This window comes from Protomyctophum parallelum, assembly GCF_964188405.1.
Source record: "Protomyctophum parallelum genome assembly, chromosome: 20".
Classification (NCBI taxonomy): domain Eukaryota; kingdom Metazoa; phylum Chordata; class Actinopteri; order Myctophiformes; family Myctophidae; genus Protomyctophum; species Protomyctophum parallelum.
The window spans coordinates 4,856,821-4,884,403 of NC_139718.1; the positions used below are offsets into that span (position 1 = coordinate 4,856,821).

The following is a 27,583-nucleotide window of genomic DNA, read 5'->3' on the forward strand; positions in this document are numbered from 1 at the left end:
ACCATCACTAGCTAAACCCACCTGGTCTCTGAACCATGTGACCATCGCTAGCTCTACCCACCAGCCCTCTGAACCATGTGGTACCATGAGACCATCGCTAGCTAAACCCACCAGCCCTCTGAACCATGTGGTACCATGAGACCATCACTAGCTCTACCCACCAGCCCTCTGAACCATGTGGTACCATGAGACCATCACTAGCTCTACCCACCAGCCCTCTGAACCATGTGGTACCATGAGACCATCGCTAGCTCTACCCACCAGCCCTCTGAACCATGTGGTACCATGAGACCATCACTAGCTCTACCCACCAGCCCTCTGAACCATGTGGTACCATGAGACCATCACTAGCTCTACCCACCAGCCCTCTGAACCATGTGGTACCATGAGACCATCACTAGCTAAACCCACCAGCCCTCTGAACCATGTGGTACCATGAGACCATCACTAGCTCTACCCACCAGCCCTCTGAACCATGTGGTACCATGAGACCATCGCTAGCTAAACCCACCAGCCCTCTGAACCATGTGGTACCATGAGACCATCACTAGCTCTACCCACCTGGTCTCTGAACCATGTGGTACCATGAGACCATCGCTAGCTAAACCCACCAGCCCTCTGAACCATGTGGTACCATGAGACCATCGCTAGCTCTACCCACCTGGTCTCTGAACCATGTGGTACCATGAGACCATCGCTAGCTCTACCCACCTGGTCTCTGAACCATGTGGTACCATGAGACCATCGCTAGCTCTACCCACCTGGTCTCTGAACCATGTGGTACCATGAGACCATCACTAGCTAAACCCACCAGCCCTCTGAACCATGTGGTACCATGAGACCATCGCTAGCTCTACCCACCTGGTCTCTGAACCATGTGGTACCATGAGACCATCACTAGCTAAACCCACCAGCCCTCTGAACCATGTGGTACCATGAGACCATCACTAGCTAAACCCACCAGCCCTCTGAACCATGTGGTACCATGAGACCATCACTAGCTCTACCCACCAGCCCTCTGAACCATGTGGTACCATGAGACCATCGCTAGCTCTACCCACCAGCCCTCTGAACCATGTGGTACCATGAGACCATCACTAGCTCTACCCACCAGCCCTCTGAACCATGTGGTACCATGAGACCATCACTAGCTCTACCCACCAGCCCTCTGAACCATGTGGTACCATGAGGCCATCACTAGCTCTACCCACCAGCCCTCTGAACCATGTGGTGCCATGAGACCATCGCTAGCTAAACCCACCAGCCCTCTGAACCATGTGGTACCATGAGGCCATCACTAGCTCTACCCACCAGCCCTCTGAACCATGTGGTACCATGAGACCATCGCTAGCTCTACCCACCAGCCCTCTGAACCATGTGGTACCATGAGACCATCGCTAGCTCTACCCACCAGCCCTCTGAACCATGTGGTACCATGAGACCATCACTAGCTCTACCCACCAGCCCTCTGAACCATGTGGTACCATGAGACCATCGCTAGCTAAACCCACCAGCCCTCTGAACCATGTGGTACCATGAGACCATCACTAGCTCTACCCACCAGCCCTCTGAACCATGTGGTGCCATGAGACCATCGCTAGCTCTACCCACCTGGTCTCTGAACCATGTGGTACCATGAGACCATCACTAGCTAAACCCACCAGCCCTCTGAACCATGTGGTACCATGAGACCATCACTAGCTCTACCCACCAGCCCTCTGAACCATGTGGTACCATGAGACCATCGCTAGCTCTACCCACCAGCCCTCTGAACCATGTGGTACCATGAGACCATCACTAGCTCTACCCACCAGCCCTCTGAACCATGTGGTGCCATGAGACCATCGCTAGCTATACCCACCAGCCCTCTGAACCATGTGGTACCATGAGACCATCACTAGCTCTACCCACCAGCCCTCTGAACCATGTGGTACCATGAGGCCATCACTAGCTCTACCCACCAGCCCTCTGAACCATGTGGTACCATGAGACCATCACTAGCTAAACCCACCAGCCCTCTGAACCATGTGGTACCATGAGACCATCACTAGCTCTACCCACCAGCCCTCTGAACCATGTGGTACCATGAGACCATCGCTAGCTAAACCCACCAGCCCTCTGAACCATGTGGTACCATGAGACCATCACTAGCTCTACCCACCAGCCCTCTGAACCATGTGGTGCCATGAGACCATCGCTAGCTATACCCACCAGCCCTCTGAACCATGTGGTACCATGAGACCATCACTAGCTCTACCCACCAGCCCTATGAACCATGTGGTACCATGAGACCATCACTAGCTAAACCCACCAGCCCTCTGAACCATGTGGTACCATGAGACCATCACTAGCTCTACCCACCAGCCCTCTGAACCATGTGGTACCATGAGACCATCGCTAGCTAAACCCACCAGCCCTCTGAACCATGTGGTACCATGAGACCATCGCTAGCTAAACCCACCAGCCCTCTGAACCGTGTGGTACCATGAGACCATCACTAGCTCTACCCACCAGCCCTCTGAACCATGTGGTACCATGAGACCATCACTAGCTAAACCCACCAGCCCTCTGAACCATGTGGTACCATGAGACCATCACTAGCTCTACCCACCAGCCCTCTGAACCATGTGGTACCATGAGACCATCACTAGCTCTACCCACCAGCCCTCTGAACCATGTGGTACCATGAGACCATCGCTAGCTAAACCCACCAGCCCTCTGAACCATGTGGTACCATGAGACCATCACTAGCTCTACCCACCAGCCCTCTGAACCATGTGGTACCATGAGACCATCGCTAGCTCTACCCACCAGCCCTCTGAACCATGTGGTACCATGAGACCATCGCTAGCTCTACCCACCAGCCCTCTGAACCATGTGGTACCATGAGACCATCGCTAGCTAAACCCACCAGCCCTCTGAACCATGTGGTACCATGAGACCTTCGCTAGCTCTACCCACCAGCCCTCTGAACCATGTGGTACCATGAGACCATCGCTAGCTCTACCCACCAGCCCTCTGAACCATGTGGTACCATGAGACCATCACTAGCTAAACCCACCAGCCCTCTGAACCATGTGGTACCATGAGACCATCACTAGCTCTACCCACCAGCCCTCTGAACCATGTGGTACCATGAGACCATCGCTAGCTAAACCCACCAGCCCTCTGAACCATGTGGTACCATGAGGCCATCACTAGCTCTACCCACCAGCCCTCTGAACCATGTGGTACCATGAGACGATCGCTAGCTCTACCCACCTGGTCTCTGAACCATGTGGTACCATGAGACCATCACTAGCTAAACCCACCAGCTCTCTGAACCATGTGGTACCATGAGACCATCACTAGCTCTACCCACCAGCCCTCTGAACCATGTGGTACCATGAGACCATCACTAGCTAAACCCACCAGCTCTCTGAACCATGTGGTACCATGAGACCATCACTAGCTCTACCCACCAGCCCTCTGAACCATGTGGTACCATGAGACCATCACTAGCTAAACCCACCAGCTCTCTGAACCATGTGGTACCATGAGACCATCACTAGCTCTACCCACCAGCCCTCTGAACCATGTGGTACCATGAGACCATCACTAGCTCTACCCACCAGCCCTCTGAACCATGTGGTACCATGAGACCATCACTAGCTCTACCCACCAGCCCTCTGAACCATGTGGTACCATGAGACCATCACTAGCTAAACCCACCAGCCCTCTGAACCATGTGGTACCATGAGACCATCACTAGCTCTACCCACCTGGTCTCTGAACCATGTGGTACCATGAGACCATCACTAGCTAAACCCACCAGCCCTCTGAACCATGTGGTACCATGAGACCATCACTAGCTAAACCCACCAGCCCTCTGAACCATGTGGTACCATGAGACCATCACTAGCTCTACCCACCAGCCCTCTGAACCATGTGGTACCATGAGACCATCGCTAGCTCTACCCACCAGCCCTCTGAACCATGTGGTACCATGAGACCATCACTAGCTCTACCCACCAGCCCTCTGAACCATGTGGTACCATGAGACCATCACTAGCTAAACCCACCTGGTCTCTGAACCATGTGGTACCATGAGACCATCACTAGCTCTACCCACCAGCCCTCTGAACCATGTGGTACCATGAGACCATCACTAGCTCTACCCACCAGCCCTCTGAACCATGTGGTACCATGAGACCATCGCTAGCTAAACCCACCAGCCCTCTGAACCATGTGGTACCATGAGACCATCACTAGCTAAACCCACCAGCCCTCTGAACCATGTGGTACCATGAGACCATCGCTAGGTCTACCCACCTGGTCTCTGAACCATGTGGTACCATGAGACCATCACTAGCTAAACCCACCTGGTCTCTGAACCATGTGGTACCATGAGACCATCACTAGCTAAACCCACCAGCCCTCTGAACCATGTGGTACCATGAGACCATCGCTAGCTCTACCCACCAGCCCTCTGAACCATGTGGTACCATGAGACCATCACTAGCTAAACCCACCTGGTCTCTGAACCATGTGGTACCATGAGGCTATCGCTAGCTCTACCCACCAGCCCTCTGAACCATGTGGTACCATGAGGCCATCACTAGCTAAACCCACCAGCTCTCTGAACCATGTGGTACCATGAGACCATCGCTAGCTCTACCCACCAGCCCTCTGAACCATGTGGTACCATGAGACCATCACTAGCTAAACCCACCAGCCCTCTGAACCATGTGGTACCATGAGACCATCGCTAGCTCTACCCACCAGCCCTCTGAACCATGTGGTACCATGAGACCATCACTAGCTCTACCCACCAGCCCTCTGAACCATGTGGTACCATGAGACCATCACTAGCTCTACCCACCAGCCCTCTGAACCATGTGGTACCATGAGACCATCACTAGCTCTACCCACCAGCCCTCTGAACCATGTGGTACCATGAGACCATCGCTAGCTAAACCCACCAGCCCTCTGAACCATGTGGTACCATGAGACCATCACTAGCTAAACCCACCAGCCCTCTGAACCATGTGGTACCATGAGACCATCGCTAGGTCTACCCACCTGGTCTCTGAACCATGTGGTACCATGAGACCATCACTAGCTAAACCCACCTGGTCTCTGAACCATGTGGTACCATGAGACCATCACTAGCTAAACCCACCAGCCCTCTGAACCATGTGGTACCATGAGACCATCGCTAGCTCTACCCACCAGCCCTCTGAACCATGTGGTACCATGAGACCATCACTAGCTAAACCCACCTGGTCTCTGAACCATGTGGTACCATGAGGCTATCGCTAGCTCTACCCACCAGCCCTCTGAACCATGTGGTACCATGAGGCCATCACTAGCTCTACCCACCAGCCCTCTGAACCATGTGGTACCATGAGACCATCGCTAGCTCTACCCACCAGCCCTCTGAACCATGTGGTACCATGAGACCATCACTAGCTCTACCCACCAGCCCTCTGAACCATGTGGTACCATGAGACCATCACTAGCTAAACCCACCAGCCCTCTGAACCATGTGGTACCATGAGGCCATCACTAGCTAAACCCACCAGCCCTCTGAACCATGTGGTACCATGAGACCATCACTAGCTCTACCCACCAGCCCTCTGAACCATGTGGTACCATGAGACCATCACTAGCTCTACCCACCAGCCCTCTGAACCATGTGGTACCATGAGACCATCACTAGCTATACCCACCAGCCCTCTGAACCATGTGGTACCATGAGACCATCGCTAGCTCTACCCACCAGCCCTCTGAACCATGTGGTACCATGAGACCATCACTAGCTATACCCACCAGCCCTCTGAACCATGTGGTACCATGAGACCATCACTAGCTCTACCCACCAGCCCTCTGAACCATGTGGTACCATGAGACCATCACTAGCTCTACCCACCAGCCCTCTGAACCATGTGGTACCATGAGGCCATCGCTAGCTAAACCCACCAGCCCTCTGAACCATGTGGTACCATGAGACCATCGCTAGCTCTACCCACCTGGTCTCTGAACCATGTGGTACCATGAGACCATCACTAGCTCTACCCACCAGCCCTCTGAACCATGTGGTACCATGAGACCATCACTAGCTCTACCCACCAGCCCTCTGAACCATGTGGTACCATGAGGCTATCGCTAGCTATACCAACCAGCCCTCTGAACCATGTGGTACCATGAGACCATCACTAGCTCTACCCACCAGCCCTCTGAACCATGTGGTACCATGAGACCATCGCTAGCTCTACCCACCTGGTCTCTGAACCATGTGGTACCATGAGACCATCACTAGCTAAACCCACCAGCCCTCTGAACCATGTGGTACCATGAGACCATCGCTAGCTCTACCCACCAGCCCTCTGAACCATGTGGTACCATGAGACCATCACTAGCTCTACCCACCAGCCCTCTGAACCATGTGGTACCATGAGGCCATCACTAGCTAAACCCACCAGCCCTCTGAACCATGTGGTACCATGAGACCATCACTAGCTCTACCCACCAGCTCTCTGAACCATGTGGTACCATGAGACCATCACTAGCTAAACCCACCAGCCCTCTGAACCATGTGGTACCATGAGACCATCACTAGCTAAACCCACCAGCCCTCTGAACCATGTGGTACCATGAGACCATCACTAGCTCTACCCACCAGCCCTCTGAACCATGTGGTACCATGAGACCATCACTAGCTAAACCCACCAGCCCTCTGAACCATGTGGTACCATGAGACCATCGCTAGCTCTACCCACCAGCCCTCTGAACCATGTGGTACCATGAGACCATCGCTAGCTCTACCCACCAGCCCTCTGAACCATGTGGTACCATGAGACCATCGCTAGCTCTACCCACCAGCCCTCTGAACCATGTGGTACCATGAGACCATCACTAGCTAAACCCACCAGCCCTCTGAACCATGTGGTACCATGAGACCATCGCTAGCTCTACCCACCAGCCCTCTGAACCATGTGGTACCATGAGACCATCACTAGCTCTACCCACCAGCCCTCTGAACCATGTGGTACCATGAGACCATCGCTAGCTCTACCCACCAGCCCTCTGAACCATGTGGTACCATGAGACCATCGCTAGCTCTACCCACCAGCCCTCTGAACCATGTGGTACCATGAGACCATCACTAGCTAAACCCACCAGCCCTCTGAACCATGTGGTACCATGAGACCATCGCTAGCTCTACCCACCAGCCCTCTGAACCATGTGGTACCATGAGGCCATCACTAGCTCTACCCACCAGCCCTCTGAACCATGTGGTACCATGAGACCATCACTAGCTAAACCCACCAGCCCTCTGAACCATGTGGTACCATGAGACCATCACTAGCTAAACCCACCAGCCCTCTGAACCATGTGGTACCATGAGACCATCGCTAGCTAAACCCACCAGCCCTCTGAACCATGTGGTACCATGAGACCATCACTAGCTCTACCCACCAGCCCTCTGAACCATGTGGTACCATGAGACCATCGCTAGCTCTACCCACCAGCCCTCTGAACCATGTGGTACCATGAGACCATCACTAGCTCTACCCACCAGCCCTCTGAACCATGTGGTACCATGAGACCATCACTAGCTAAACCCACCAGCCCTCTGAACCATGTGGTACCATGAGACCATCGCTAGCTCTACCCACCAGCCCTCTGAACCATGTGGTACCATGAGACCATCGCTAGCTCTACCCACCAGCCCTCTGAACCATGTGGTACCATGAGACCATCGCTAGCTAAACCCACCAGCCCTCTGAACCATGTGGTACCATGAGACCATCGCTAGCTCTACCCACCTGGTCTCTGAACCATGTGGTACCATGAGACCATCACTAGCTCTACCCACCAGCCCTCTGAACCATGTGGTACCATGAGACCATCACTAGCTCTACCCACCAGCCCTCTGAACCATGTGGTACCATGAGGCTATCGCTAGCTATACCAACCAGCCCTCTGAACCATGTGGTACCATGAGACCATCACTAGCTCTACCCACCAGCCCTCTGAACCATGTGGTACCATGAGACCATCGCTAGCTCTACCCACCTGGTCTCTGAACCATGTGGTACCATGAGACCATCACTAGCTAAACCCACCAGCCCTCTGAACCATGTGGTACCATGAGACCATCGCTAGCTCTACCCACCAGCCCTCTGAACCATGTGGTACCATGAGACCATCACTAGCTCTACCCACCAGCCCTCTGAACCATGTGGTACCATGAGACCATCACTAGCTAAACCCACCAGCCCTCTGAACCATGTGGTACCATGAGACCATCACTAGCTCTACCCACCAGCCCTCTGAACCATGTGGTACCATGAGGCCATCACTAGCTCTACCCACCAGCCCTCTGAACCATGTGGTACCATGAGACCATCACTAGCTCTACCCACCAGCCCTCTGAACCATGTGGTACCATGAGACCATCACTAGCTCTACCCACCAGCCCTCTGAACCATGTGGTACCATGAGACCATCACTAGCTCTACCCACCAGCCCTCTGAACCATGTGGTACCATGAGACCATCACTAGCTAAACCCACCAGCCCTCTGAACCATGTGGTACCATGAGACCATCGCTAGCTCTACCCACCAGCCCTCTGAACCATGTGGTACCATGAGACCATCGCTAGCTCTACCCACCAGCCCTCTGAACCATGTGGTACCATGAGACCATCGCTAGCTCTACCCACCAGCCCTCTGAACCATGTGGTACCATGAGACCATCACTAGCTAAACCCACCAGCCCTCTGAACCATGTGGTACCATGAGACCATCGCTAGCTCTACCCACCAGCCCTCTGAACCATGTGGTACCATGAGACCATCACTAGCTAAACCCACCAGCCCTCTGAACCATGTGGTACCATGAGACCATCACTAGCTCTACCCACCAGCCCTCTGAACCATGTGGTACCATGAGACCATCACTAGCTCTACCCACCAGCTCTCTGAACCATGTGGTACCATGAGACCATCGCTAGCTAAACCCACCAGCCCTCTGAACCATGTGGTACCATGAGACCATCGCTAGCTCTACCCACCAGCCCTCTGAACCATGTGGTACCATGAGACCATCACTAGCTATACCAACCAGCCCTCTGAACCATGTGGTACCATGAGACCATCACTAGCTCTACCCACCAGCCCTCTGAACCATGTGGTACCATGAGACCATCGCTAGCTAAACCCACCAGCCCTCTGAACCATGTGGTACCATGAGGCCATCGCTAGCTCTACCCACCAGCCCTCTGAACCATGTGGTACCTTGAGACCATCGCTAGCTAAACCCACCAGCCCTCTGAACCATGTGGTACCATGAGACCATCGCTAGCTAAACCCACCAGCCCTCTGAACCATGTGGTACCATGAGACCATCGCTAGCTCTACCCACCAGCCCTCTGAACCATGTGGTACCATGAGACCATCACTAGCTAAACCCACCAGCCCTCTGAACCATGTGGTACCATGAGACCATCGCTAGCTCTACCCACCAGCCCTCTGAACCATGTGGTACCATGAGACCATCACTAGCTCTACCCACCAGCCCTCTGAACCATGTGGTACCATGAGGCCATCACTAGCTCTACCCACCAGCCCTCTGAACCATGTGGTACCATGAGACCATCACTAGCTAAACCCACCAGCCCTCTGAACCATGTGGTACCATGAGACCATCACTAGCTCTACCCACCAGCCCTCTGAACCATGTGGTACCATGAGACCATCGCTAGCTCTACCCACCAGCCCTCTGAACCATGTGGTACCATGAGACCATCACTAGCTCTACCCACCAGCCCTCTGAACCATGTGGTACCATGAGACCATCACTAGCTCTACCCACCAGCCCTCTGAACCATGTGGTACCATGAGACCATCACTAGCTCTACCCACCAGCCCTCTGAACCATGTGGTACCATGAGACCATCACTAGCTCTACCCACCAGCCCTCTGAACCATGTGGTACCATGAGACCATCGCTAGCTCTACCCACCAGCCCTCTGAACCATGTGGTACCATGAGACCATCACTAGCTCTACCCACCAGCCCTCTGAACCATGTGGTACCATGAGACCATCACTAGCTCTACCCACCAGCCCTCTGAACCATGTGGTACCATGAGACCATCACTAGCTCTACCCACCAGCCCTCTGAACCATGTGGTACCATGAGACCATCACTAGCTCTACCCACCAGCCCTCTGAACCATGTGGTACCATGAGGCCATCACTAGCTAAACCCACCTGGTCTCTGAACCATGTGGTACCATGAGACCATCACTAGCTCTACCCACCAGCCCTCTGAACCATGTGGTACCATGAGGCCATCACTAGCTCTACCCACCAGCCCTCTGAACCATGTGGTACCATGAGGCTATCGCTAGCTATACCAACCAGCTCTCTGAACCTGTGTCGGTGGCGACTGTGGAGACCTGTCCTGACGAGAGCCGTTCTGCTGGCCAGCTGGTCAGTACTGGGACTGTCCTCCTCCTCCTCCTCCTCCTCCTCCTCCTCCAGAGAGCTGTCCTCCTGCTGCTGCTCAGAGTCGGGACACAAAACCCAACCCCGAGAGGGGGAAGCAGTTAGAATTATTTGAGTCCATTTTTGTCTACTCTGTCTGTGTCTCAGAGGAGGGAGGGCTGTGGACAGTGTGTGTGTGTGTGTGTGTGTGTGTGTGTGTGTGTGTGTGTGTGTGTGTGTGTGTGTGTGTGTGTGTGTGTGTGTGTGTGTGTGTGTGTGTGTGTACAAAATTATCTGCCTAATGATGATGTCACTGGAGGACGGTTTCTAAACTGCCCACAGCCCTCCTATGAGACACAGACTGAGTAGAAAGAAATCGTGCCATTTTATCATGATTATTAGTGAGGACCTGTTATATAAAGGTTGAAAAGTGGTGAAGTGGTCCTTTAATAAACAATAAAAATATTGAAATGGAGTTGGTTGCTGCAGACCTCCTATGAGACACAGACCAAGTAGTAATGTATCTCATGAGCATTAGTGAGGACCGCTCCCCATATACAGTATATGAAGATACATTAGGCTGAAAATGGTTGAAAATCTTTGCTACAATGGTAAGTTGTTAGAATACAAAAAAAAACATGTAAACCAGTAATCCTGGTCTCTAAACTGCCTCCCCCTGGCCAGCCGGGGCGCCTGATGGAGGGGAAAGGAACTGGTTGGAATAACGTGTTCCTTCCACGCGCTACGTCCAACCAGGGAAACTCCCCCCTGTCAGGTGTAAAGGAGCAACTTGGACACTCAGGCATGAAGGAAGCATGAGTTCAAGTCCGTTGCTCTCCCCTTGTCCCCCATATATGGGGACTAGGTTGGTCTCCCCTTGTCCCCCATATATGGGGACTAGGTTGGTCTCCCCTTGTCCCCCATATATGGGGACTAGGTTGGTCTCCCCTTGTCCCCCATATATGGGGACTAGGTTGGTCTCCCCTTGTCCCCCATATATGGGGACTAGGTTGGTCTCCCCTTGTCCCCCATATATGGGGACTAGGTTGGCGGAGGGTGTGTAGAGCCCAGGATCACATTAGATGATTGACACAGTCAGGGGTGGAAATAAAAAAATAAAAAAAAGGGCCAGCTTTCTCACTTTCTTTGGCAGTATTTCCACCCGGGTGACGGACTGGGTCCTGCGTTCGGCCTTCAGTTGTTCCCTCCGTTTCCTCACGGTTCGCCCTCGCAAGAAGCGATGTACCTGGACAACACATGTGTGAGTTAACCAAGATATATGCCATTACTAATTAGAAATACAAATGCGGCCCCCACCTTCACTTAATGAGGCCCTCAGGTTAGAATACTGATTTTTATACTGGTATTATTGATTTCAAGCTGTTACAATTCCAAACATGCTTTAATTACGTCAGTCTAGTAGCTTAATAATGAGTAGTATTAAAAGGTTATTTCACTTCCTTTTTGACGTCCGTTTGATGTATTTGTACTTGGTTCATGAAGTTAACATAACTATAATTAAAAGCATTTGAAAGGCATCTGAAATTAAATGAAAAATGTCTGTTTCTGTATTTCAATTCACAAATAGCAAAAAAAAAAAGAATTCAGGGTTTCAATTAAAATATAGCGAAAATAGCTGATCTACAAGCTCAAAACGCGTCGCAGTGCGACGCGTTTTGAGCTTGTAGATCAGCTATTTTTTGCCATGACAGTAATGTGCAATGTGGCCCCTCTGGAGTGAGTGTGGAAATATGGTGGCCCTCTCCATCATCAAAGTTGCACCACCCTTTGTTCTAGATATAAAGAAAACTGGTGTATGGTATGAACCTAAGTTGCGAACCTACTGCTTTATAAAAGACATATACACCGTAGAACCTTATGTGAATTAAAGGTATATTCAGTGATTTCACTCAAAAAACCTTAGGTTTCGTTTTTGGCTGTGGGACCCAGCCTTTCGTCCAATCAGGATAGAGAGTCAAAAACGAAACCTAAGTTTTTTTGACCCCCAGGGGTTAACTGGGGACAGGGAGGAACTCCTTATATGGCCAGCACACTCTATAGTAGGGAGGATTATCACAACAAAACAAAGAAATAAGTGATATTTGAATTAAGTGAAATCACTGAATATACCTTTAAGTATAATTTAAACAAAAGACGATCTCTCTGTGCACCAATACGGTCAGGAACATTAGCATTAGCACTGGAGAATGGCAGGTTTAATGTTTTAATTGTTTTTAATGTAAATATGATGACATATGATGATATTTTGGTTAATAAGATGTCTTCTATCTGTGGGGATTTCCTAGATTTAAATGACTATGTAAAAAAATTGAGATATATGTTTTGCCAACGGGACTTTTATGTCACGGCAGATTTTATTTGTCAAGCTTGGGAAAGAAGACAGAGCATTACTCTGTATAAATCTGAGTTGTATAATGTAATTACCACAGAGTCACTATAGAGCGGCGCAGTCCCTCCCCCTTTCAGAACAACGAACGGCCCAGGAAATGAAATGCAATGCATTCTGACCATAGGATTTTCTTTAAGTATTTATTTAAAGACGGTTACGCCGCGGACAAAGCCAACTCGGATCGTGACAAATCATGACAATGAACACAATGTTTTGGGCCGATCAAATAATTTATAAGAAGAAAAACAAAACAAATAGTGTTGTCTCCTGCCTTTATTTTCTTCTTTCTAATGATTTGATCGGCCCAAAATATTGTGCTCATTGTCATGATTTGTCACGATCCGACTTGGCTTTGTCCGCGGCGTAACCGTCTTTAAATAAATACTTAAAGAAAATCCTATGGTCAGAATGCATTGCATTTCATTTCCTGGGTCGTTCGTTGTTCTGAAAGGGGGAGGGACTGCGCCGCTCTATATGGCTGTTGTTATGGGCAACGGTCGAGTGTAATGCGTGTGAAATACAAGCTAGGGCATTCACTTCTAGTCATTTTTACTAGTTGACTAAGTTGCCTAGTTTTTTTTTTTTTTTTTTCGGAAATAAAAATATTTGTACATTTAAAAACTGTGTACATGGTGAATATAACTATAATCTACCTGATCTTGAGGCCTACAAAATCAACTATAGTCAACTAGTCAACTAGTACCAACAAGGTCGACTAGTGGATTTACTAGTCCACTAGTTGCTTAACCCATTTTGGGCCGGGAACCCATTTTGGTGTCAGCATCATGTCGTGCTTTAGCTATTGAAAAATAGCAGATCTACAAGCTCATAGCGCGCCACCGAGTGGCGCGATACGAGCTTGTAGGTCTGCTATTTTTTGAAAAATCGTAGAGCGACGGACATAGAAGACATTTTTTAGAATCTGATCTCAGGTCAGAATGGAAAACTGTCAGGATGTAGAAGACATTTTTATAGAATCTGATCTCAGGTCAGAATGGAAAACTGTCAGGATGTACAGTAGAAGACATTTTTTTAGAATCTGATCTCAGGTCAGAATGGAAAACTGTCAGGATGTACAGTAGAAGACATTTTTTTAGAATCTGATCTCAGGTCAGAATGGGAAACTGTCAGGATGTAGAAGACATTTTTATAGAATCTGATCTCAGGTCAGAATGGGAAACTGTCAGGATGTAGAAGACATTTTTATAGAATCTGATCTCAGGTCAGAATGGAAAACTGTCAGGATGTAGAAGACATTTTTTTAGAATCTGATCTCAGGTCAGAATGGAAAACTGTCAGGATGTACAGTAGAAGACATTTTTTTAGAATCTGATCTCAGGACAGAATGGAAAACTGTCAGGATGTAGAAGACATTTTTTTAGAATCTGATCTCAGGTCAGAATGGAAAACTTTCAGGATGTATAGAAGACATTTTTTAGAATCTGATCTCAGGTCAGAATGGAAAACTGTCAGGATGTAGAAGATTTTTTTTAGAATCTGATCTCAGGTCAGAATGGAAAACTGTCAGGATGTAGAAGACATTTTTTAGAATCTGATCTCAGGTCAGAATGGAAAACTGTCAGGATGTAGAAGACATTTTTATAGAATCTGATCTCAGGTCAGAATGGAAAACTGTCAGGATGTACAGTAGAAGACATTTTTTTAGAATCTGATCTCAGGTCAGAAGGGAAAACTGTCAGGATGTAGAAGACATTTTTTATAGAATCTGATCTCAGGTCAGAATGGAAAACTGTCAGGATGTACAGTAGAAGACATTTTTTTAGAATCTGATCTCAGGTCAGAATGGAAAACTTTCAGGATGTATAGAAGACATTTTTATAGAATCTGATCTCAGGTCAGAATGGAAAACTGTCAGGATGTAGAAGACATTTTTTTTAGAATCTGATCTCAGGTCAGAATGGAAAACTTTCAGGATGTATAGAAGACATTTTTATAGAATCTGATCTCAGGTCAGAATGGAAAACTTTCAGGATGTATACAAGACATTTTTAGAATCTGATCTCAGGTCAGAATGGGATATGGCTGTTATTATGGGCAGCGATATGCGTGTATATGCGTGTGAAATACAAGCACCAACCTGTGGGGCTCTGGCCAGGAGGAGAGCCACATCTCTGTGGTTGTTGTCCCTGGCTCTGTCCAGGGCTGTCTTTCCTGCCTGGGGAGGTATACAGTATATAATAATAATAATAATAATAATAATAAGCTTTATTTATATAGCACCTTTCATACAGGGTTGCAGTTCAAAGTGCTTCACAGGCAGGACATACATCAAGTGCTTTACAGTTAGGTCATATAGGTTAGGGGCGGCGGTGGCTCAGGGGTAGAGTGCCTGGATGGTAACCGTTAAGGTTGCCAGTTCGAACCCGGGCTCCCCCAGAGTTACTGTCGAAGTGTCCTTGAGCAAGACACTGAACCCCTAATTGCTCCCGATGTGCTAGTTGGTGCCTTGCATGGTTTCCGCTGCCATCGGTGTATGAATGTGTGTGTGAATCAATCTCTGTAAAGCGCCTTGGATAAAGGCGCTATATAAATGCACCATTTACCATTTTAGATCAAACACAATACAAGACAAGACAGTGAATGTGCATGAAGTCAGACATCGGGATAGAAATAGGCATGAGAAGGTCCAGCATTCAAGATATTTGTTAAGAGAAGAAAATATATCTTATAATAATAATAAAATACATGATGGGAAGCCTCAATAAAGTGCTACGGCAGGGTGGAGAAGGCTAATCTGAAGAGGTGGGATTTTAGTTTGTGTTTGAATATGTTGGTGGAGTAACGTTGGCCTCTCTGATTTCCTGAGGAATTGTATTCCATAATTTTGGTGCGTAAAACGAGAATGCTGCCTCTCCTATTTTCTTTTGTGGTTTCTTTAGTAAACCTGCTGTTGAGGATCTTAGTGTTCTAGATGGAGTGTATGATGGTATATATAATGGCATGTTGTCACAGTCACAGACTTTGCCTGTCTAGCTCCTGTAATTCTATGTTGTGTTCTTGTTGTGTTGGCTCTATGTTGTCTTCCCCAGGTGTTTCTCATGTGTAATCACTAATCAGCCCTCCTGTGTATATCAGTCTTGTTCCCCAGGTGTTTCTCATGTGTAATCACTAATCAGCCCTCCTGTGTATATCAGTCTTGTTCCCCAGTCAGTCCTTCATTGTCCAGTCATTGTTTGGTGCAGTGTTGTTTTTGGCAGCAAATTTCTATTTTAGTTTTAGTCGTTGTCTCTTGAATAGTTCAACTCTTAACGAGCTTACACTTAAGACGGAGGGTGGAGGTTGGAGGTGAGATTTATTGCAGATGAATTGATTACAGTATGGAGCTGGGATTGAGTGAATGGACAGAGAAGTGACTGACAGTATGATAACAGAATGATAACAGAATGATGACGGTACGAGGAGGAGACAGTGGAGGAGCTTTGGCGTGGGCCCCCTGGGGACGGACCAGAGCCTCGGTTCGGATCCTGCCTGGCGGAGGCAGGGGGGGCTCTTGAGCCTGCCCCCCTGGGGCCGACCTGGTGGAGCCTGCTGCTGGGCGGTCGTCGGGGAGGTGGCGGGTACCTGAACGGAAGCACAGATGAGCGAAGGGAAGTGAGGACCGTTTATAAAGGGGTGCGGACAAGGTAACGCAGATCTGATTGGAGCAGACGGATGATGGAGCATTACAGCTCTAAGTTGAACTAACGTTAACAACTAAAACTTCAACTCTTAACGAGCTTACACTTAAGACGGAGGGTGGAGGTTGGAGGTGAGATTTATTGCAGATGAATTGATTACAGTATGGAGCTGGGATTGAGTGAATGGACAGAGAAGTGACTGACAGTATGATAACAGAATGATAACAGAATGATGACGGTACGAGGAGGAGACAGTGGAGGAGCTTTGGCGTGGGCCCCCTGGGGACGGACCAGAGCCTCGGTTCGGATCCTGCCTGGCGGAGGCAGGGGGGGCTCTTGAGCCTGCCCCCCAAAAGGAATTAAATAGTGCGCGCCTGGAGGAATGGTGCAAACGTCTGGAGGAAGGAGTAAATTAAGGTTTACCTGGAAGGGACTATACAAACGATGTTGGAGAGATTCCCTCGACGAGCCGGGGCCTTTAGCGAGAAGGGATCCGTGGGAGAGTCAGGAAGGCCCCGCGCCATTGGAGCCTCACGACGGCTGGTGCCGCCGACATGGGAGCCTTTGCGGAAGGGGCTTGTGGGAGAATGGTTAGTAGGTATGGTTGGTAGGCGAACAGCCCGATGGTTAGCGAGCCTCTGGATGGTTGGCCGGAAATCGTTTGCCGGCGGAGTCTGTTTGGGATGAGAGTAAGGTTGGTTAGCATAGCATGAATGAAACGTGAATGGAATGATTGTTTAGCGGGCGTCCTCTCGACAGAGGGCAGTGAGTGAGAATTTGATTAGCAGGCGTCCTCTCGACAGAGGGCAGTGAGTGAGAATTTGATTCGCCTGGCGGGACAGGGAGACTCCCGACGGAGGAGGCCTGCGTGGCCGGAGGACGGGTCGACCGTCGTTTTGGAGGAAGTGAGTGGGCGTCCTGGAGAGGGAGAACATGTTTAGAAGTGGGCAGAGGAGGAGGTACCCGCCACCCGACACATCCACCAGTCAATGTAGGTACCGCGCTGGAAGACACCATGGACTTCTGGGCATCGAGCACGGAGGCGGAGGAAGGTCTGACGTAGGAGGAGAAGGCGGAGGACGACCAGTGGCCCGAGGCTTGCAGGATCAGGACGGAGACGCCGCTGGCAGCAGCGGTGGTGGCGGCTCCGATTCTCAGGGAGTGGCTGGAGTATAGCGGTCAGGAGGGAGACCACATCTTAGGAGCAGCGAGCGGAGATGGGAGGCGAACTCTCTACGACGACCTCAGACGAGCCCTCCAACGACGACTCCGGTCATCTCGGTCCTTCGTACATCTGGCCAGCTCCTTTGTGCTTCCGCACCGGTATCTTTCTTTAGTGCGTCTGCCTAGGAAGGTGTGGGACGTCCTCTCGATCGACGCCCAGCGTTGGTTCCCGCGGTGCGGCCTTGGCCGGGAGTTCTCGATGGCGGTGGCAGTGACCAGCTAGTCTCCTCACTGCTATCTTCTCTGTTATACTTGGTAATGGCCCGTACGGATGCTCGTTGGTGATGTGCTCATCCTGGTTGATGTCAAGTACCACGGAGACATCCTGGTGCAGCACCCGTCCAGGGATTTCCGTGGGGCGGAAGTGTCCGGCATTCACGGCCGAGGAGGAGGACGGTCTCCGCAGTAGCAGGGAAGAAACTGGTCTTAACGTGGAGGGGGAGGAGCACGGAGGAGAGGTACCTGACCACGGTGCCGGACTAGTAGACGCCATGGATCTCTGGGCATCGAGCGAAAACTGGGCGTCGTGATGTTTGACGAACGCGGCAGACCCGAGGGGAAAGGTTTGACGAACATAGGTTCTTGGGCTATGGCTGACGCAGTGGACGTGGAACCGAAATTATTAATAGTGATATGGCCGACTGCGGGAAACTATTCCGCTTGGAATTCCCCCCCAAAACTGAAGTGGGAGCGTAGCACGGTGGCCTGAGCTCTCCGAGCAACGGAGGCTGTGAATAGGTTATGGCTTAATCCATTTAGGCCTAAGGCGGATTCTAAAAACGCCTCTGAATCCTGACCTAAGGTTTCTGAAAAACTTCAAATATTTATAAAGCAGCATCGAAATTTTACATTTGAATACTGTACGTACTGTATGGGTTCCCGGCCTGAGGGGGTAAGATACCGATAGGGGTTCCCGCCCGGAAATGGGTTGAGGTGAGTGGTTTGAGACGTTGAGTGGGTGGTTACCTATGAGTTTAGACATTACGGCGCAGTTGAGACGTTGCGGTGCGTGGCTGTCGAGCTTAGCTGGTGCAGTGCATGGCTGCCAGAGAGTTTAGCTGTTGCAGTGCGTGGCTGCCGACTGAGTTTAGCTGTTGCAGTGCATGGCTGCCGACTGAGTTTAGCTGTCGCGGTGCGTGGCTGCCGGCTGGGTTTGGCTGCTGCAGTGCGTGGCTGCTGATGGGATTAGGCTGCGTTGGATGGCTGACGAGTTCAGCTCGGTGGGGGTCCGTGTTGAGGCCTAGCCGGGAACCTGGCCTTCCAGGCATGCGTGAACAGTGCTCGTTTCCCTGATGATCGCCGAGCAGGTAGCTGGACAGGAGGGGCACAAGCATGGGGTTAGTATGGTCGGACCGACGTGGCAGTTGGAGTGAGAGTAGAATATTAAGACTTAATTGACGGGAGAAACAATGCAGTTGACGGGTGAGTAACAGAGAAAATCTTAATTAGGTACGGCTCGGTGAGCACGGTCTCGCCATCGAGAAGGTCGACATAGGCGGACCTGAATCCTGAGAGAAGACAGACTATGCGCCCACTGCGCGTGAATGAAGTGGAAAGCGAGCTACGCTTTCTAACCATGTGTTGAACCGAGACATCAGAGACACGTACTTCCCACGGATTACAACTGGAGATTGAGAACGTGACCCGTGGCGAAAAACTCCCATATCTGCTGGGCGAGGTACGACAATGTGCAAACGCGGCAGCAGATTTGAGATTTGCTGTGAAAGGAGAGGAATACCAGATGGAACACGGCCGCCCTGAAGACAAGCCATTTGTATGTTTGCACTATACCTGCGTCGAGTTAGCGTGACTGACGCGTTGAAAGCGGAAGCGGTCGGGGAGGGTGGGGCTAGCTCAAGTTAACTAGGTGGTGAAAGGTCAAGTGAACGAGCGGTGCCGGCATGAACATTAAATGCCGTGAATGATAGGAACAGAGTGGCGTAAAGAGGGACAATATGGCAAGCATTTTCCCTTCATTGACAATGTAATAATGGAGCGTTCTTGAGGGTCTAACGTCGATCAGGGGGTTAGACATGGAATGAAAACCCGGGAATAAACCACAGCAAAATGTGACTTATTGAGCTGATAGTGGGAGCTCCGACCTGTAAAGCTCACGGCTTGTAGATCAGCTATTTGAACGTGTTCACACTGACACACGCCTCTCTTTTCTCTCTTCTTCTCCTCTTTTTACTTTGTTTCTTTTCCTCCTTCTTCTCTTTTTTCTCTTTCTCCCTTTCTCTCTTCTCTCTTTTTCTTTTTCCTACGATTACGCTCAACATCTCATCACAATCCACATGATTGAAGAAAGAATCTGGAGCACTAGTAGATTGCCAGGGCATGAATGAGTTGCCATGTTGGAGGAGACAAGCGCCAGGTCCGCAAAAACAAGTCACGAAAACTAACTTGAATCATTATGAAAACGATCCGACAGCGTCAGATAATTTACCAACATGTAACACTGAGGGTGCTTCGAATGAACCGTGGGTTTAAACAACGGCGTCCACCTGGTAAGTGATTAAATAAAACAAGCCTGAGACGCTTATAATGAGCGGACGTGGCAACCTGACGGCACCGGACATGCTCAGAGTAGTCTAGGAGTCTAAGATACGATAGTGGTGACGCTAGTGTAGCGCCGGCCGCAGCTAGAAGAAAATGCAGGCTTTAGACTCTCTTTATAAGGATAGATGACGAGGAGTTTATCATTGGAACGCCACCGGTCGCTCCGTTTATTATTATTCCATCCAACAGCTCATCACAGCCAACACTGGCGCATCACAACACTGCGTCATCAAAGCACGCCAGCCTTCAGGCAAAAGCAAACGATCCTCGAGCCTACACTAGTGTTGACTCTCGTGGCAACAATGGAATGCGGAAGTGCTCGTTCTATCTCGGGGGAAAGTTCCGCCAAGGAACAAAAAGTTTGGAACTAGACAAAGCGTGTCGCCACTCTACACTGTGGACGAACTAAAACGCCGTGTATGATTTTAGACCTGCAGCCTGATCTATGCTACGTTCACAGGATGACCAGTAGCTTACTGCCGTGAAAGCAACGTTTAATGCATGATCGCCCAGACGCCACCTGAAGCAGTGCGAGACTGGTGGCATGAGGCATTAGCAGCAGTATACACTATACAGCATAAGCAGCCTTGTAACGGCAACGCACGACATACAAAGCACTGAGCAGAAGCAAGCAAGCAGGGTAAAAAGTGGCTAGTGCGGAGGCAGCATCGGAACGGAATCGAAATTAGGCTGTTAGCAGTTACGTTTGTTTTGAAGGTTGAACCATTCAGGTGGATAAATAGCAGTGACGAGCAATTAGAATGATACTGTATCTGATGGAGGCATGCAGGGCCTGGGTCGCTGGCGAAACACCCGACGGTGTGTCCTGGGATGAAAGCTGCGGCCGTGGAGGAGTTTGTTGACTCTTGAACTTGGATGGAAATGACGAATGAAGAAGGTGAGCTGTGAGCTCTCGAACGTGTCTGTGTGCTACCTGAACGGAAGCACAGATGAGCGAAGGGAAGTGAGGACCGTTTATAAAGGGGTGCGGACAAGGTAACGCAGATCTGATTGGAGCAGACGGATGATGGAGCATTACAGCTCTAAGTTGAACTAACGTTAACAACTAAAACTTTTCACTTAGTTTTAGTCACATTTTAGTCACCTGGAATGTATTAGTGTTAGTCTAGTTTTAGTCGACTAAATGTCATGCAATTTTAGTCGGCTAAATCTACAGGTGATTTAGTCGACTAAAATGTATTTTGGCAGGGCCTTGATGCCGTCGTAATGACAGTTTTTACACTTGCTGAAAATAGCCGATCTACAAGCTCACAACGCGTCGCAGCTTGTAGATCGGCTATTTTCAGCATGCAACCAAGTGTAAAATGACTTATAGGCTACTGGATATCTTGTCCCACTAGTCCCTTCCTAACATTTTAGTCTAGTTTTTATTTGTTGACGAAATTGTCAGTACATTTAGTCTTAGTTTTAGTCATCATAGATAGTTTTCATTTAGTTTCCATGTAGTTTTCGTCAGTGGAAAAAGGTAGTCGACCTTCCGTCTTAGTTTTAGTCGACGAAAACAACACTGGTTTGGTGTCACTTCTTGTTCAGTTCAGTGTTTGTGTTCTTCTGCTTGCTGTCCTGCATTTGGGTCCTATCACCACACCATCGGAACGTGACTCATGTAAGAACATGGTTACGCCATTTACAATGACTTCTATTCCTTTGAATGTTTGGTCATATAGGCTTACAGCGCAAACACCCGCCTGTGGGGCGCGGACACACTTTATGAGTCAAAAGTAAATAATATCCCTATATTTTTGTCCAGCGTTTAGTGTATGTTCTCAAACGTACACATTACAACATTACATTCCCATTGACGATGAATGGGAAATTTGATGATTATGATGTCCGATGATAAGAGCGCCCCTCACTTCACACGCGTGTGATTATTTTTTTCCCTACATTTTGTTTTTAACGACTTATTTCAAAACCTTTTCAAAAAACATTCTAAATTATTCATGAATTAAAAAAAAAATTCAATGATGAATTTTCAAAATAATGTCATGAACAAATAATATATAAAAATCACACCTGTGTGACGTGATCAGGTGATGTAATGGTGATGTAAAACAAACGGTGTCAACACAAACATTAAATGCCATTAACAAATAAAAAGACAATATGACGTAATGAGGGACAAATATGACGTAAATTCTTCCCTTCATTGTCAATGGCGTTCTTAAAACAAACATTGAACTAAAAACAAACATTAAACCTGTATATAGGAGGGGCTAGCACCCGTCAAAAATCTAAGAAATTCCATAGATTTTTGAAAACAAATGTTTAAAAAGTAGTAGTGAAAAAAGCCATAGATCTGCTATGTTTATATTCACTGGGTCTCCGGCTAAAACCATGTGTGTTGCTTTGTTTTTTTTTCTCTTTCTTTAAAATTTTTATCCCACGATTTTGTAACCCAGTTTTCTTTTCACCCAGTGCCAATTATCTATGTAATCCTGGGCGCTACACTTCCTCTGCCAACCTGGGGGGGCAGCGGACTGACCTCATGCTTCCTTCTATGCATGAGGAGTCCAAGCTGCTTCTTTTCACCTGACAAAGGGGAATTTCCCCGGACGGACGTAGCGCGTGGAAGGGACACGTTATTCCGACCAGTTCCTTTCCCCTCCATCAGGCGCCCCGGCTGGCCAGGGGGAGGTAGTTTTAGAGACCAGGATTACGGCATGTTTTTGTGAGGGTATCTACCCTAGGGGACACGAGGAGAACATGCAAACTCCACACAGAAAGGCCCTATCGCCAACTCCCGCCTCGGGTATGGGCACTGATGACGCGGAGGAGGGAACACGCCGCCAGTGCCCACAGCGTCCCCAGCGGGAATCGAACCCAGGACCTTCTAGCTGTGAGGCGACAGCACTACCAACTGTGCCACCGTGTGTTGCTTTGTAATGTGAATGTATAGGTGTGTAGGCATTTAATTGAACTAGTCAATTTAACCGATGGGGAAGGTATGTCTCCCTAGGGAGGTCCTTGACGCAGACCCCGGGGCAGACCAAGGCGCAGTTGGAGGAAACACATCGACTCACTGGCCTTGGAACGCGCTCGGAATCCCCCCCAAGAGGAAGTCACTAATGTTGATCTGGAGAGGGATAAGTCTGGATCACTCTGGTGGAGCTGTCGCCCCCCCGTGACCCGACTACGGATAAGCGGTTGAAGATGGATGGATAGATGGATGGAAGGTATGTTGAACTAATCAATTGTGAAAATACACCATTATATCGTAAGGAAAACCCCCAATAGCCAACAATACAACACCTAATATAGGCAAAGTTTGACAAATGACTGGAGCTAGATGTTAACCCATTCTGAACGGGAACCCAGCTATTGAAAAATAGCAGATCTACAAGCTCATAGCGCGCCACCGAGTGGCGCGCTACGAGCTTGTAGGTCTGCTATTTTTTTGAAAAATCGACTGAGATTTTTAGAATCTGATCTCAGGTCAGAATGGGTTAATCAGACCAGTGTGTTGTCCAGTCGAAAACCTCGTATGAATCTGATCTCGGGTCAGAATGCGTTAATATTTTTCTCTGTACGTACACAGTTTTTGACGTTGCCGTCAGTCCCAGCCTCCAGTAAGAGCTGAACCGTCTTCTTATGGTTGAGGGCAGCAGCGACATGGAGGGCCGTGTCCCCTGCCTGGGGGAAAGGCATAATATAAGAGAGTGCATTTGGGTCTATCGGCAGAGTTTACAGTGTTGGAGCTTATAGGGTCCACCAAAATCTCCCGGAGGGGGCGTTAACATAATGTGTCACGTGGTAGCGGCCTCCATGTTGGCAGGCATTTCTCGTTTGTTTACAGTCAGCGACCATCCGTGTGCGTTCTAATTTTTAAACACCAGAGGGAGTTCAACGAGCTCGTTCCTGGCGACAACACAGTTAGCCAACACCAGGATGGAAAGAAAAAACGTCGGCCTCGACATACCTTACAAGGACAAGCATTAAATGTAGTCGCATTAGTGGTGGTAGAAGATGGAATCCTCTGTTCAGTCAGTGTGTTCATAGGGGTCGAGACCGTCAATATCCTTGATTTTGTTGAGGTAACGCTCCCTTTCCTCAAAGTTAAGCTTGTCCTTGTAAGCAAGGTATGTTGAGGCCGTCGTTTTTTCTTTCCATCCTGGTGTTGGCTCACTGTGTTGTCGCCAGGAACGAGCTCGTTGAACTCCCTCTGGTGTTTAAAAATTAGAACGCACACGGATGGCAGCTGACTGTAAACAAACGAGAAATGCCTGCCAACATGGAGGCCGCTACCACGTGACACATTATGTTAACGCCCCCTCCGGGAGATTTTGGTGGACCCTATAGGGATAGATGAGGGTGATTTTGCATAATTTCGTCGAAAAGCGCCACATTTATGGGCATGCTCTAACAGCTGGCGACCTTCGAGGTCACCACAGCGAACCTCCCTAGTTTGACACATCACACGCTACTTAAAGCATAATGAAATATAGAAAAATATTATTTACGGTATATATATGTATATACATACACACATACACATACACAATGTATATGTTTTTAATGGTGGCCATATGGATTTGGCATACTTGGCATATTTGGCATTTTGTATACACAATGGCACGTTAGGCCTTAATGCATATACGTTTGTTAATGCTTAAATGAAAATAATAATCCCTACATAACATAATCCGCAATTATAATTTGCGAACGGGAACCCCTTTTGGTGTCTTAAGCATTGTGTTATACTTTAGCTATATTGAAAAAAACAATCGTGAAAATGTGGCGCAAATCTTTGAATATATATATATATTCTTTCAGAGCGTGTTTAACCCATTCTGAACGGGAACCCATTGTGGTGTTAGCATCATGTTATGCTTTAGCTATTGAAAAATAGCAGATCTACAAGCTCATAGCGCGCCACCAAGTGGCGCGCTACGAGCGGCGCGCTACGAGCTTGTAGGTCTGCTATTTTTGAAAAATCGAAGAACGACTGACATTTTTAGAATCTGATCTCAGGTCAGAATGGGTACGTTAATCAGACCAGTGTGTGTGTGTCCAGTGGAAACCTCGTATGAATCTGATCTCAGGTCAGAATGGGTTAACTCATATCTTTGCTTCTGGTGGGGGTCCCTGGAACAACACCTGGTTTCATTAGACTGCAGATAGATATACAACACCTGGTTCTTCTTGGTCACAGAGCACATCGTTCCCAGGAGAATCTTCACGATGGTCAGGTTGTTGTAGCGAGCAGCCACGTGCAAACATGTATCGCCCACCTGGAAGCAAAATGATTCCCATTCAGACACACTTTATTCTAATTGTGTACATACACTAAAGGGAATTAACCCATTCTGACCTGAGATCAGATTCATACGAAGGTTTCCACTGGACACACACTGGTCTGATGAACCCATTCTGACCTGAGATCAGATTCTAGAAATGTCAGTCGCTCTTCGATTTTTCAAAAATAGCAGACCTACAAGCTCGTATCGCGCCACTCGGTGGCGCGATATGAGCTTGTAGATCTGCTATTTTTCAATAGCTAAAGCATGACATGATGCTGACACCAAAATGGGTGCCCGTTCAGAATGGGATAAATGCAGTCCCCCCCCCACACTCACAGTGCAATAAAAGGCATCAGACATGCAAACATTCATCATAAGAAATACGGTTACCGTTACGGTTACTAAGAACCAGTCATTTCTACATTTTGGGGATGGCTATTGTATATTGTACATTATTAGGAATAATGAGCTGATGAATTCACAGTAACTCGATCTGACCATTTAGTAAACATTCAGATCACTCATCCTAGCATCAATCCTCACAAATCCTGTTTTCAAGTACCTAATTTATATATGGTATGTCATTCCAGTTATACTGATGATAATGACTTTCTTTCTCTGACCAAACCTCATGTCAGTTCAACTGTATCAATCAAAAGTATACATAATCAGCCTACATGTAAAAAAAAAAAACAGCCTACAGTAGGAATACATGTGTTTGTTTTTCATTATCATGTAAAAAACATTCTAAATTCTCACAATCTATTCTTTCAAACTCCGTTTGGATAATTTTGGTGACTATTTAAAATGTCAGGGTGACATGCTCATTAAAGGTTTTATGACATTCATTTTCATTTATTTTTCTTTTTCTTTTTTCTTTTAGGTTTTATGACCTCAATTACACCCAAAAAACCTGAACTTTGAACATTCAGTGGATTTTCTGTGGTCTGAAGATTTATTTGGGTTTTTTTGGGCCTTTTGAGCTACAATGAAAACAGGCAACTCAGTGAAAACAGTGACATCTGCTGGCAAATCCCATTGACATAATTATATGGGATTTGCAGTAAATGATGTCACTTACTGCCGGCAAATCAGAGCACCTGTTTGAGCCAGAAAACCCCAGATCACAGAAAATCTACTGAATGTTAAAAGTTCATGTTTTTTGGGTGCAATTGAGATTAGAAAACCTAAAAAAAAACAAGAACAATTCCAAAACCTTTTTTTTAATGTCACAATCCCTTTAATATGTGTGGTCGGACAGAAATGTGCAGAAAAAGAGCAAAAACAGATGCTCATATAAGCAGCTTATTTGCTACCAAGGCAAAGGCAGGCACGTATAAGACTCAAGGGCAGATAAGACAAAATGATTGCATCCCAAACATAGACTATAGACATGGACCAGTGTTTTCGTCGACTAAAACTAAGGTGGAAAATGTCCGTCGACTACCTTTTTCCACTGACGAAAACTACATGGAAACTACATGAAAGCTAAGCCATGATGACTAAAACTAAGACTAAATATACTGACGATTTAATCAACAAACAAAAACTAGACTAAAATGTTATGAAGGGACTAGTAGTGGACAAGAGATCCAGTATATGCCATTTTATACTTGGTTGCATGCTAACGCATTGTAGAGCTTGTAGATCTGCTATTCCCAGCAAGTGTAACATCAGTCATTACGACAACATCAAGGATCACCAAAATACATTTTAGTCGACTAAATCAACTGTAGATGCAGTCGACTAAAACTAGACTTAACACTAAAACATTCCAGTTGACTAAAATGTGACAAAAAAAAAACGAAATGAAAACTATTCAAGAGACTATGACTAAAACTAAAAATAGAAATTTGCTGCCAAAAACAACACTGCCTGCCACACATGTAATGTCCAGGTTTACTTCGGAATAGGGCGTCGCAGTCCTGCCCCCCGACGAGAGCCCGGAAGACAATTATTTCCAATACTTTTTCTTTCTCCCCCCATAGACGTTTGTTTCATAAAGTATTTATCC

General features: G+C 48.2%; 1 protein-coding gene across 1 annotated transcript in view; it reads right to left on the reverse strand.

The window, feature by feature from the left end:
* LOC310878514 (uncharacterized protein) overlaps positions 1-27,583 on the reverse strand; it is a gene marked incomplete at both ends in the record, with an annotated part of 47,900 nt that overhangs the window by 14,470 nt on the left and 5,847 nt on the right. The window contains 5 exons of the mRNA XM_083792843.1: positions 10,412-10,552; positions 11,619-11,723; positions 14,986-15,063; positions 23,864-23,962; positions 25,462-25,560. Coding sequence (XP_083648969.1) covers positions 10,412-10,552; positions 11,619-11,723; positions 14,986-15,063; positions 23,864-23,962; positions 25,462-25,560 — 522 coding nt within the window. The remainder of the gene's footprint in view (positions 1-10,411; positions 10,553-11,618; positions 11,724-14,985; positions 15,064-23,863; positions 23,963-25,461; positions 25,561-27,583) is intronic.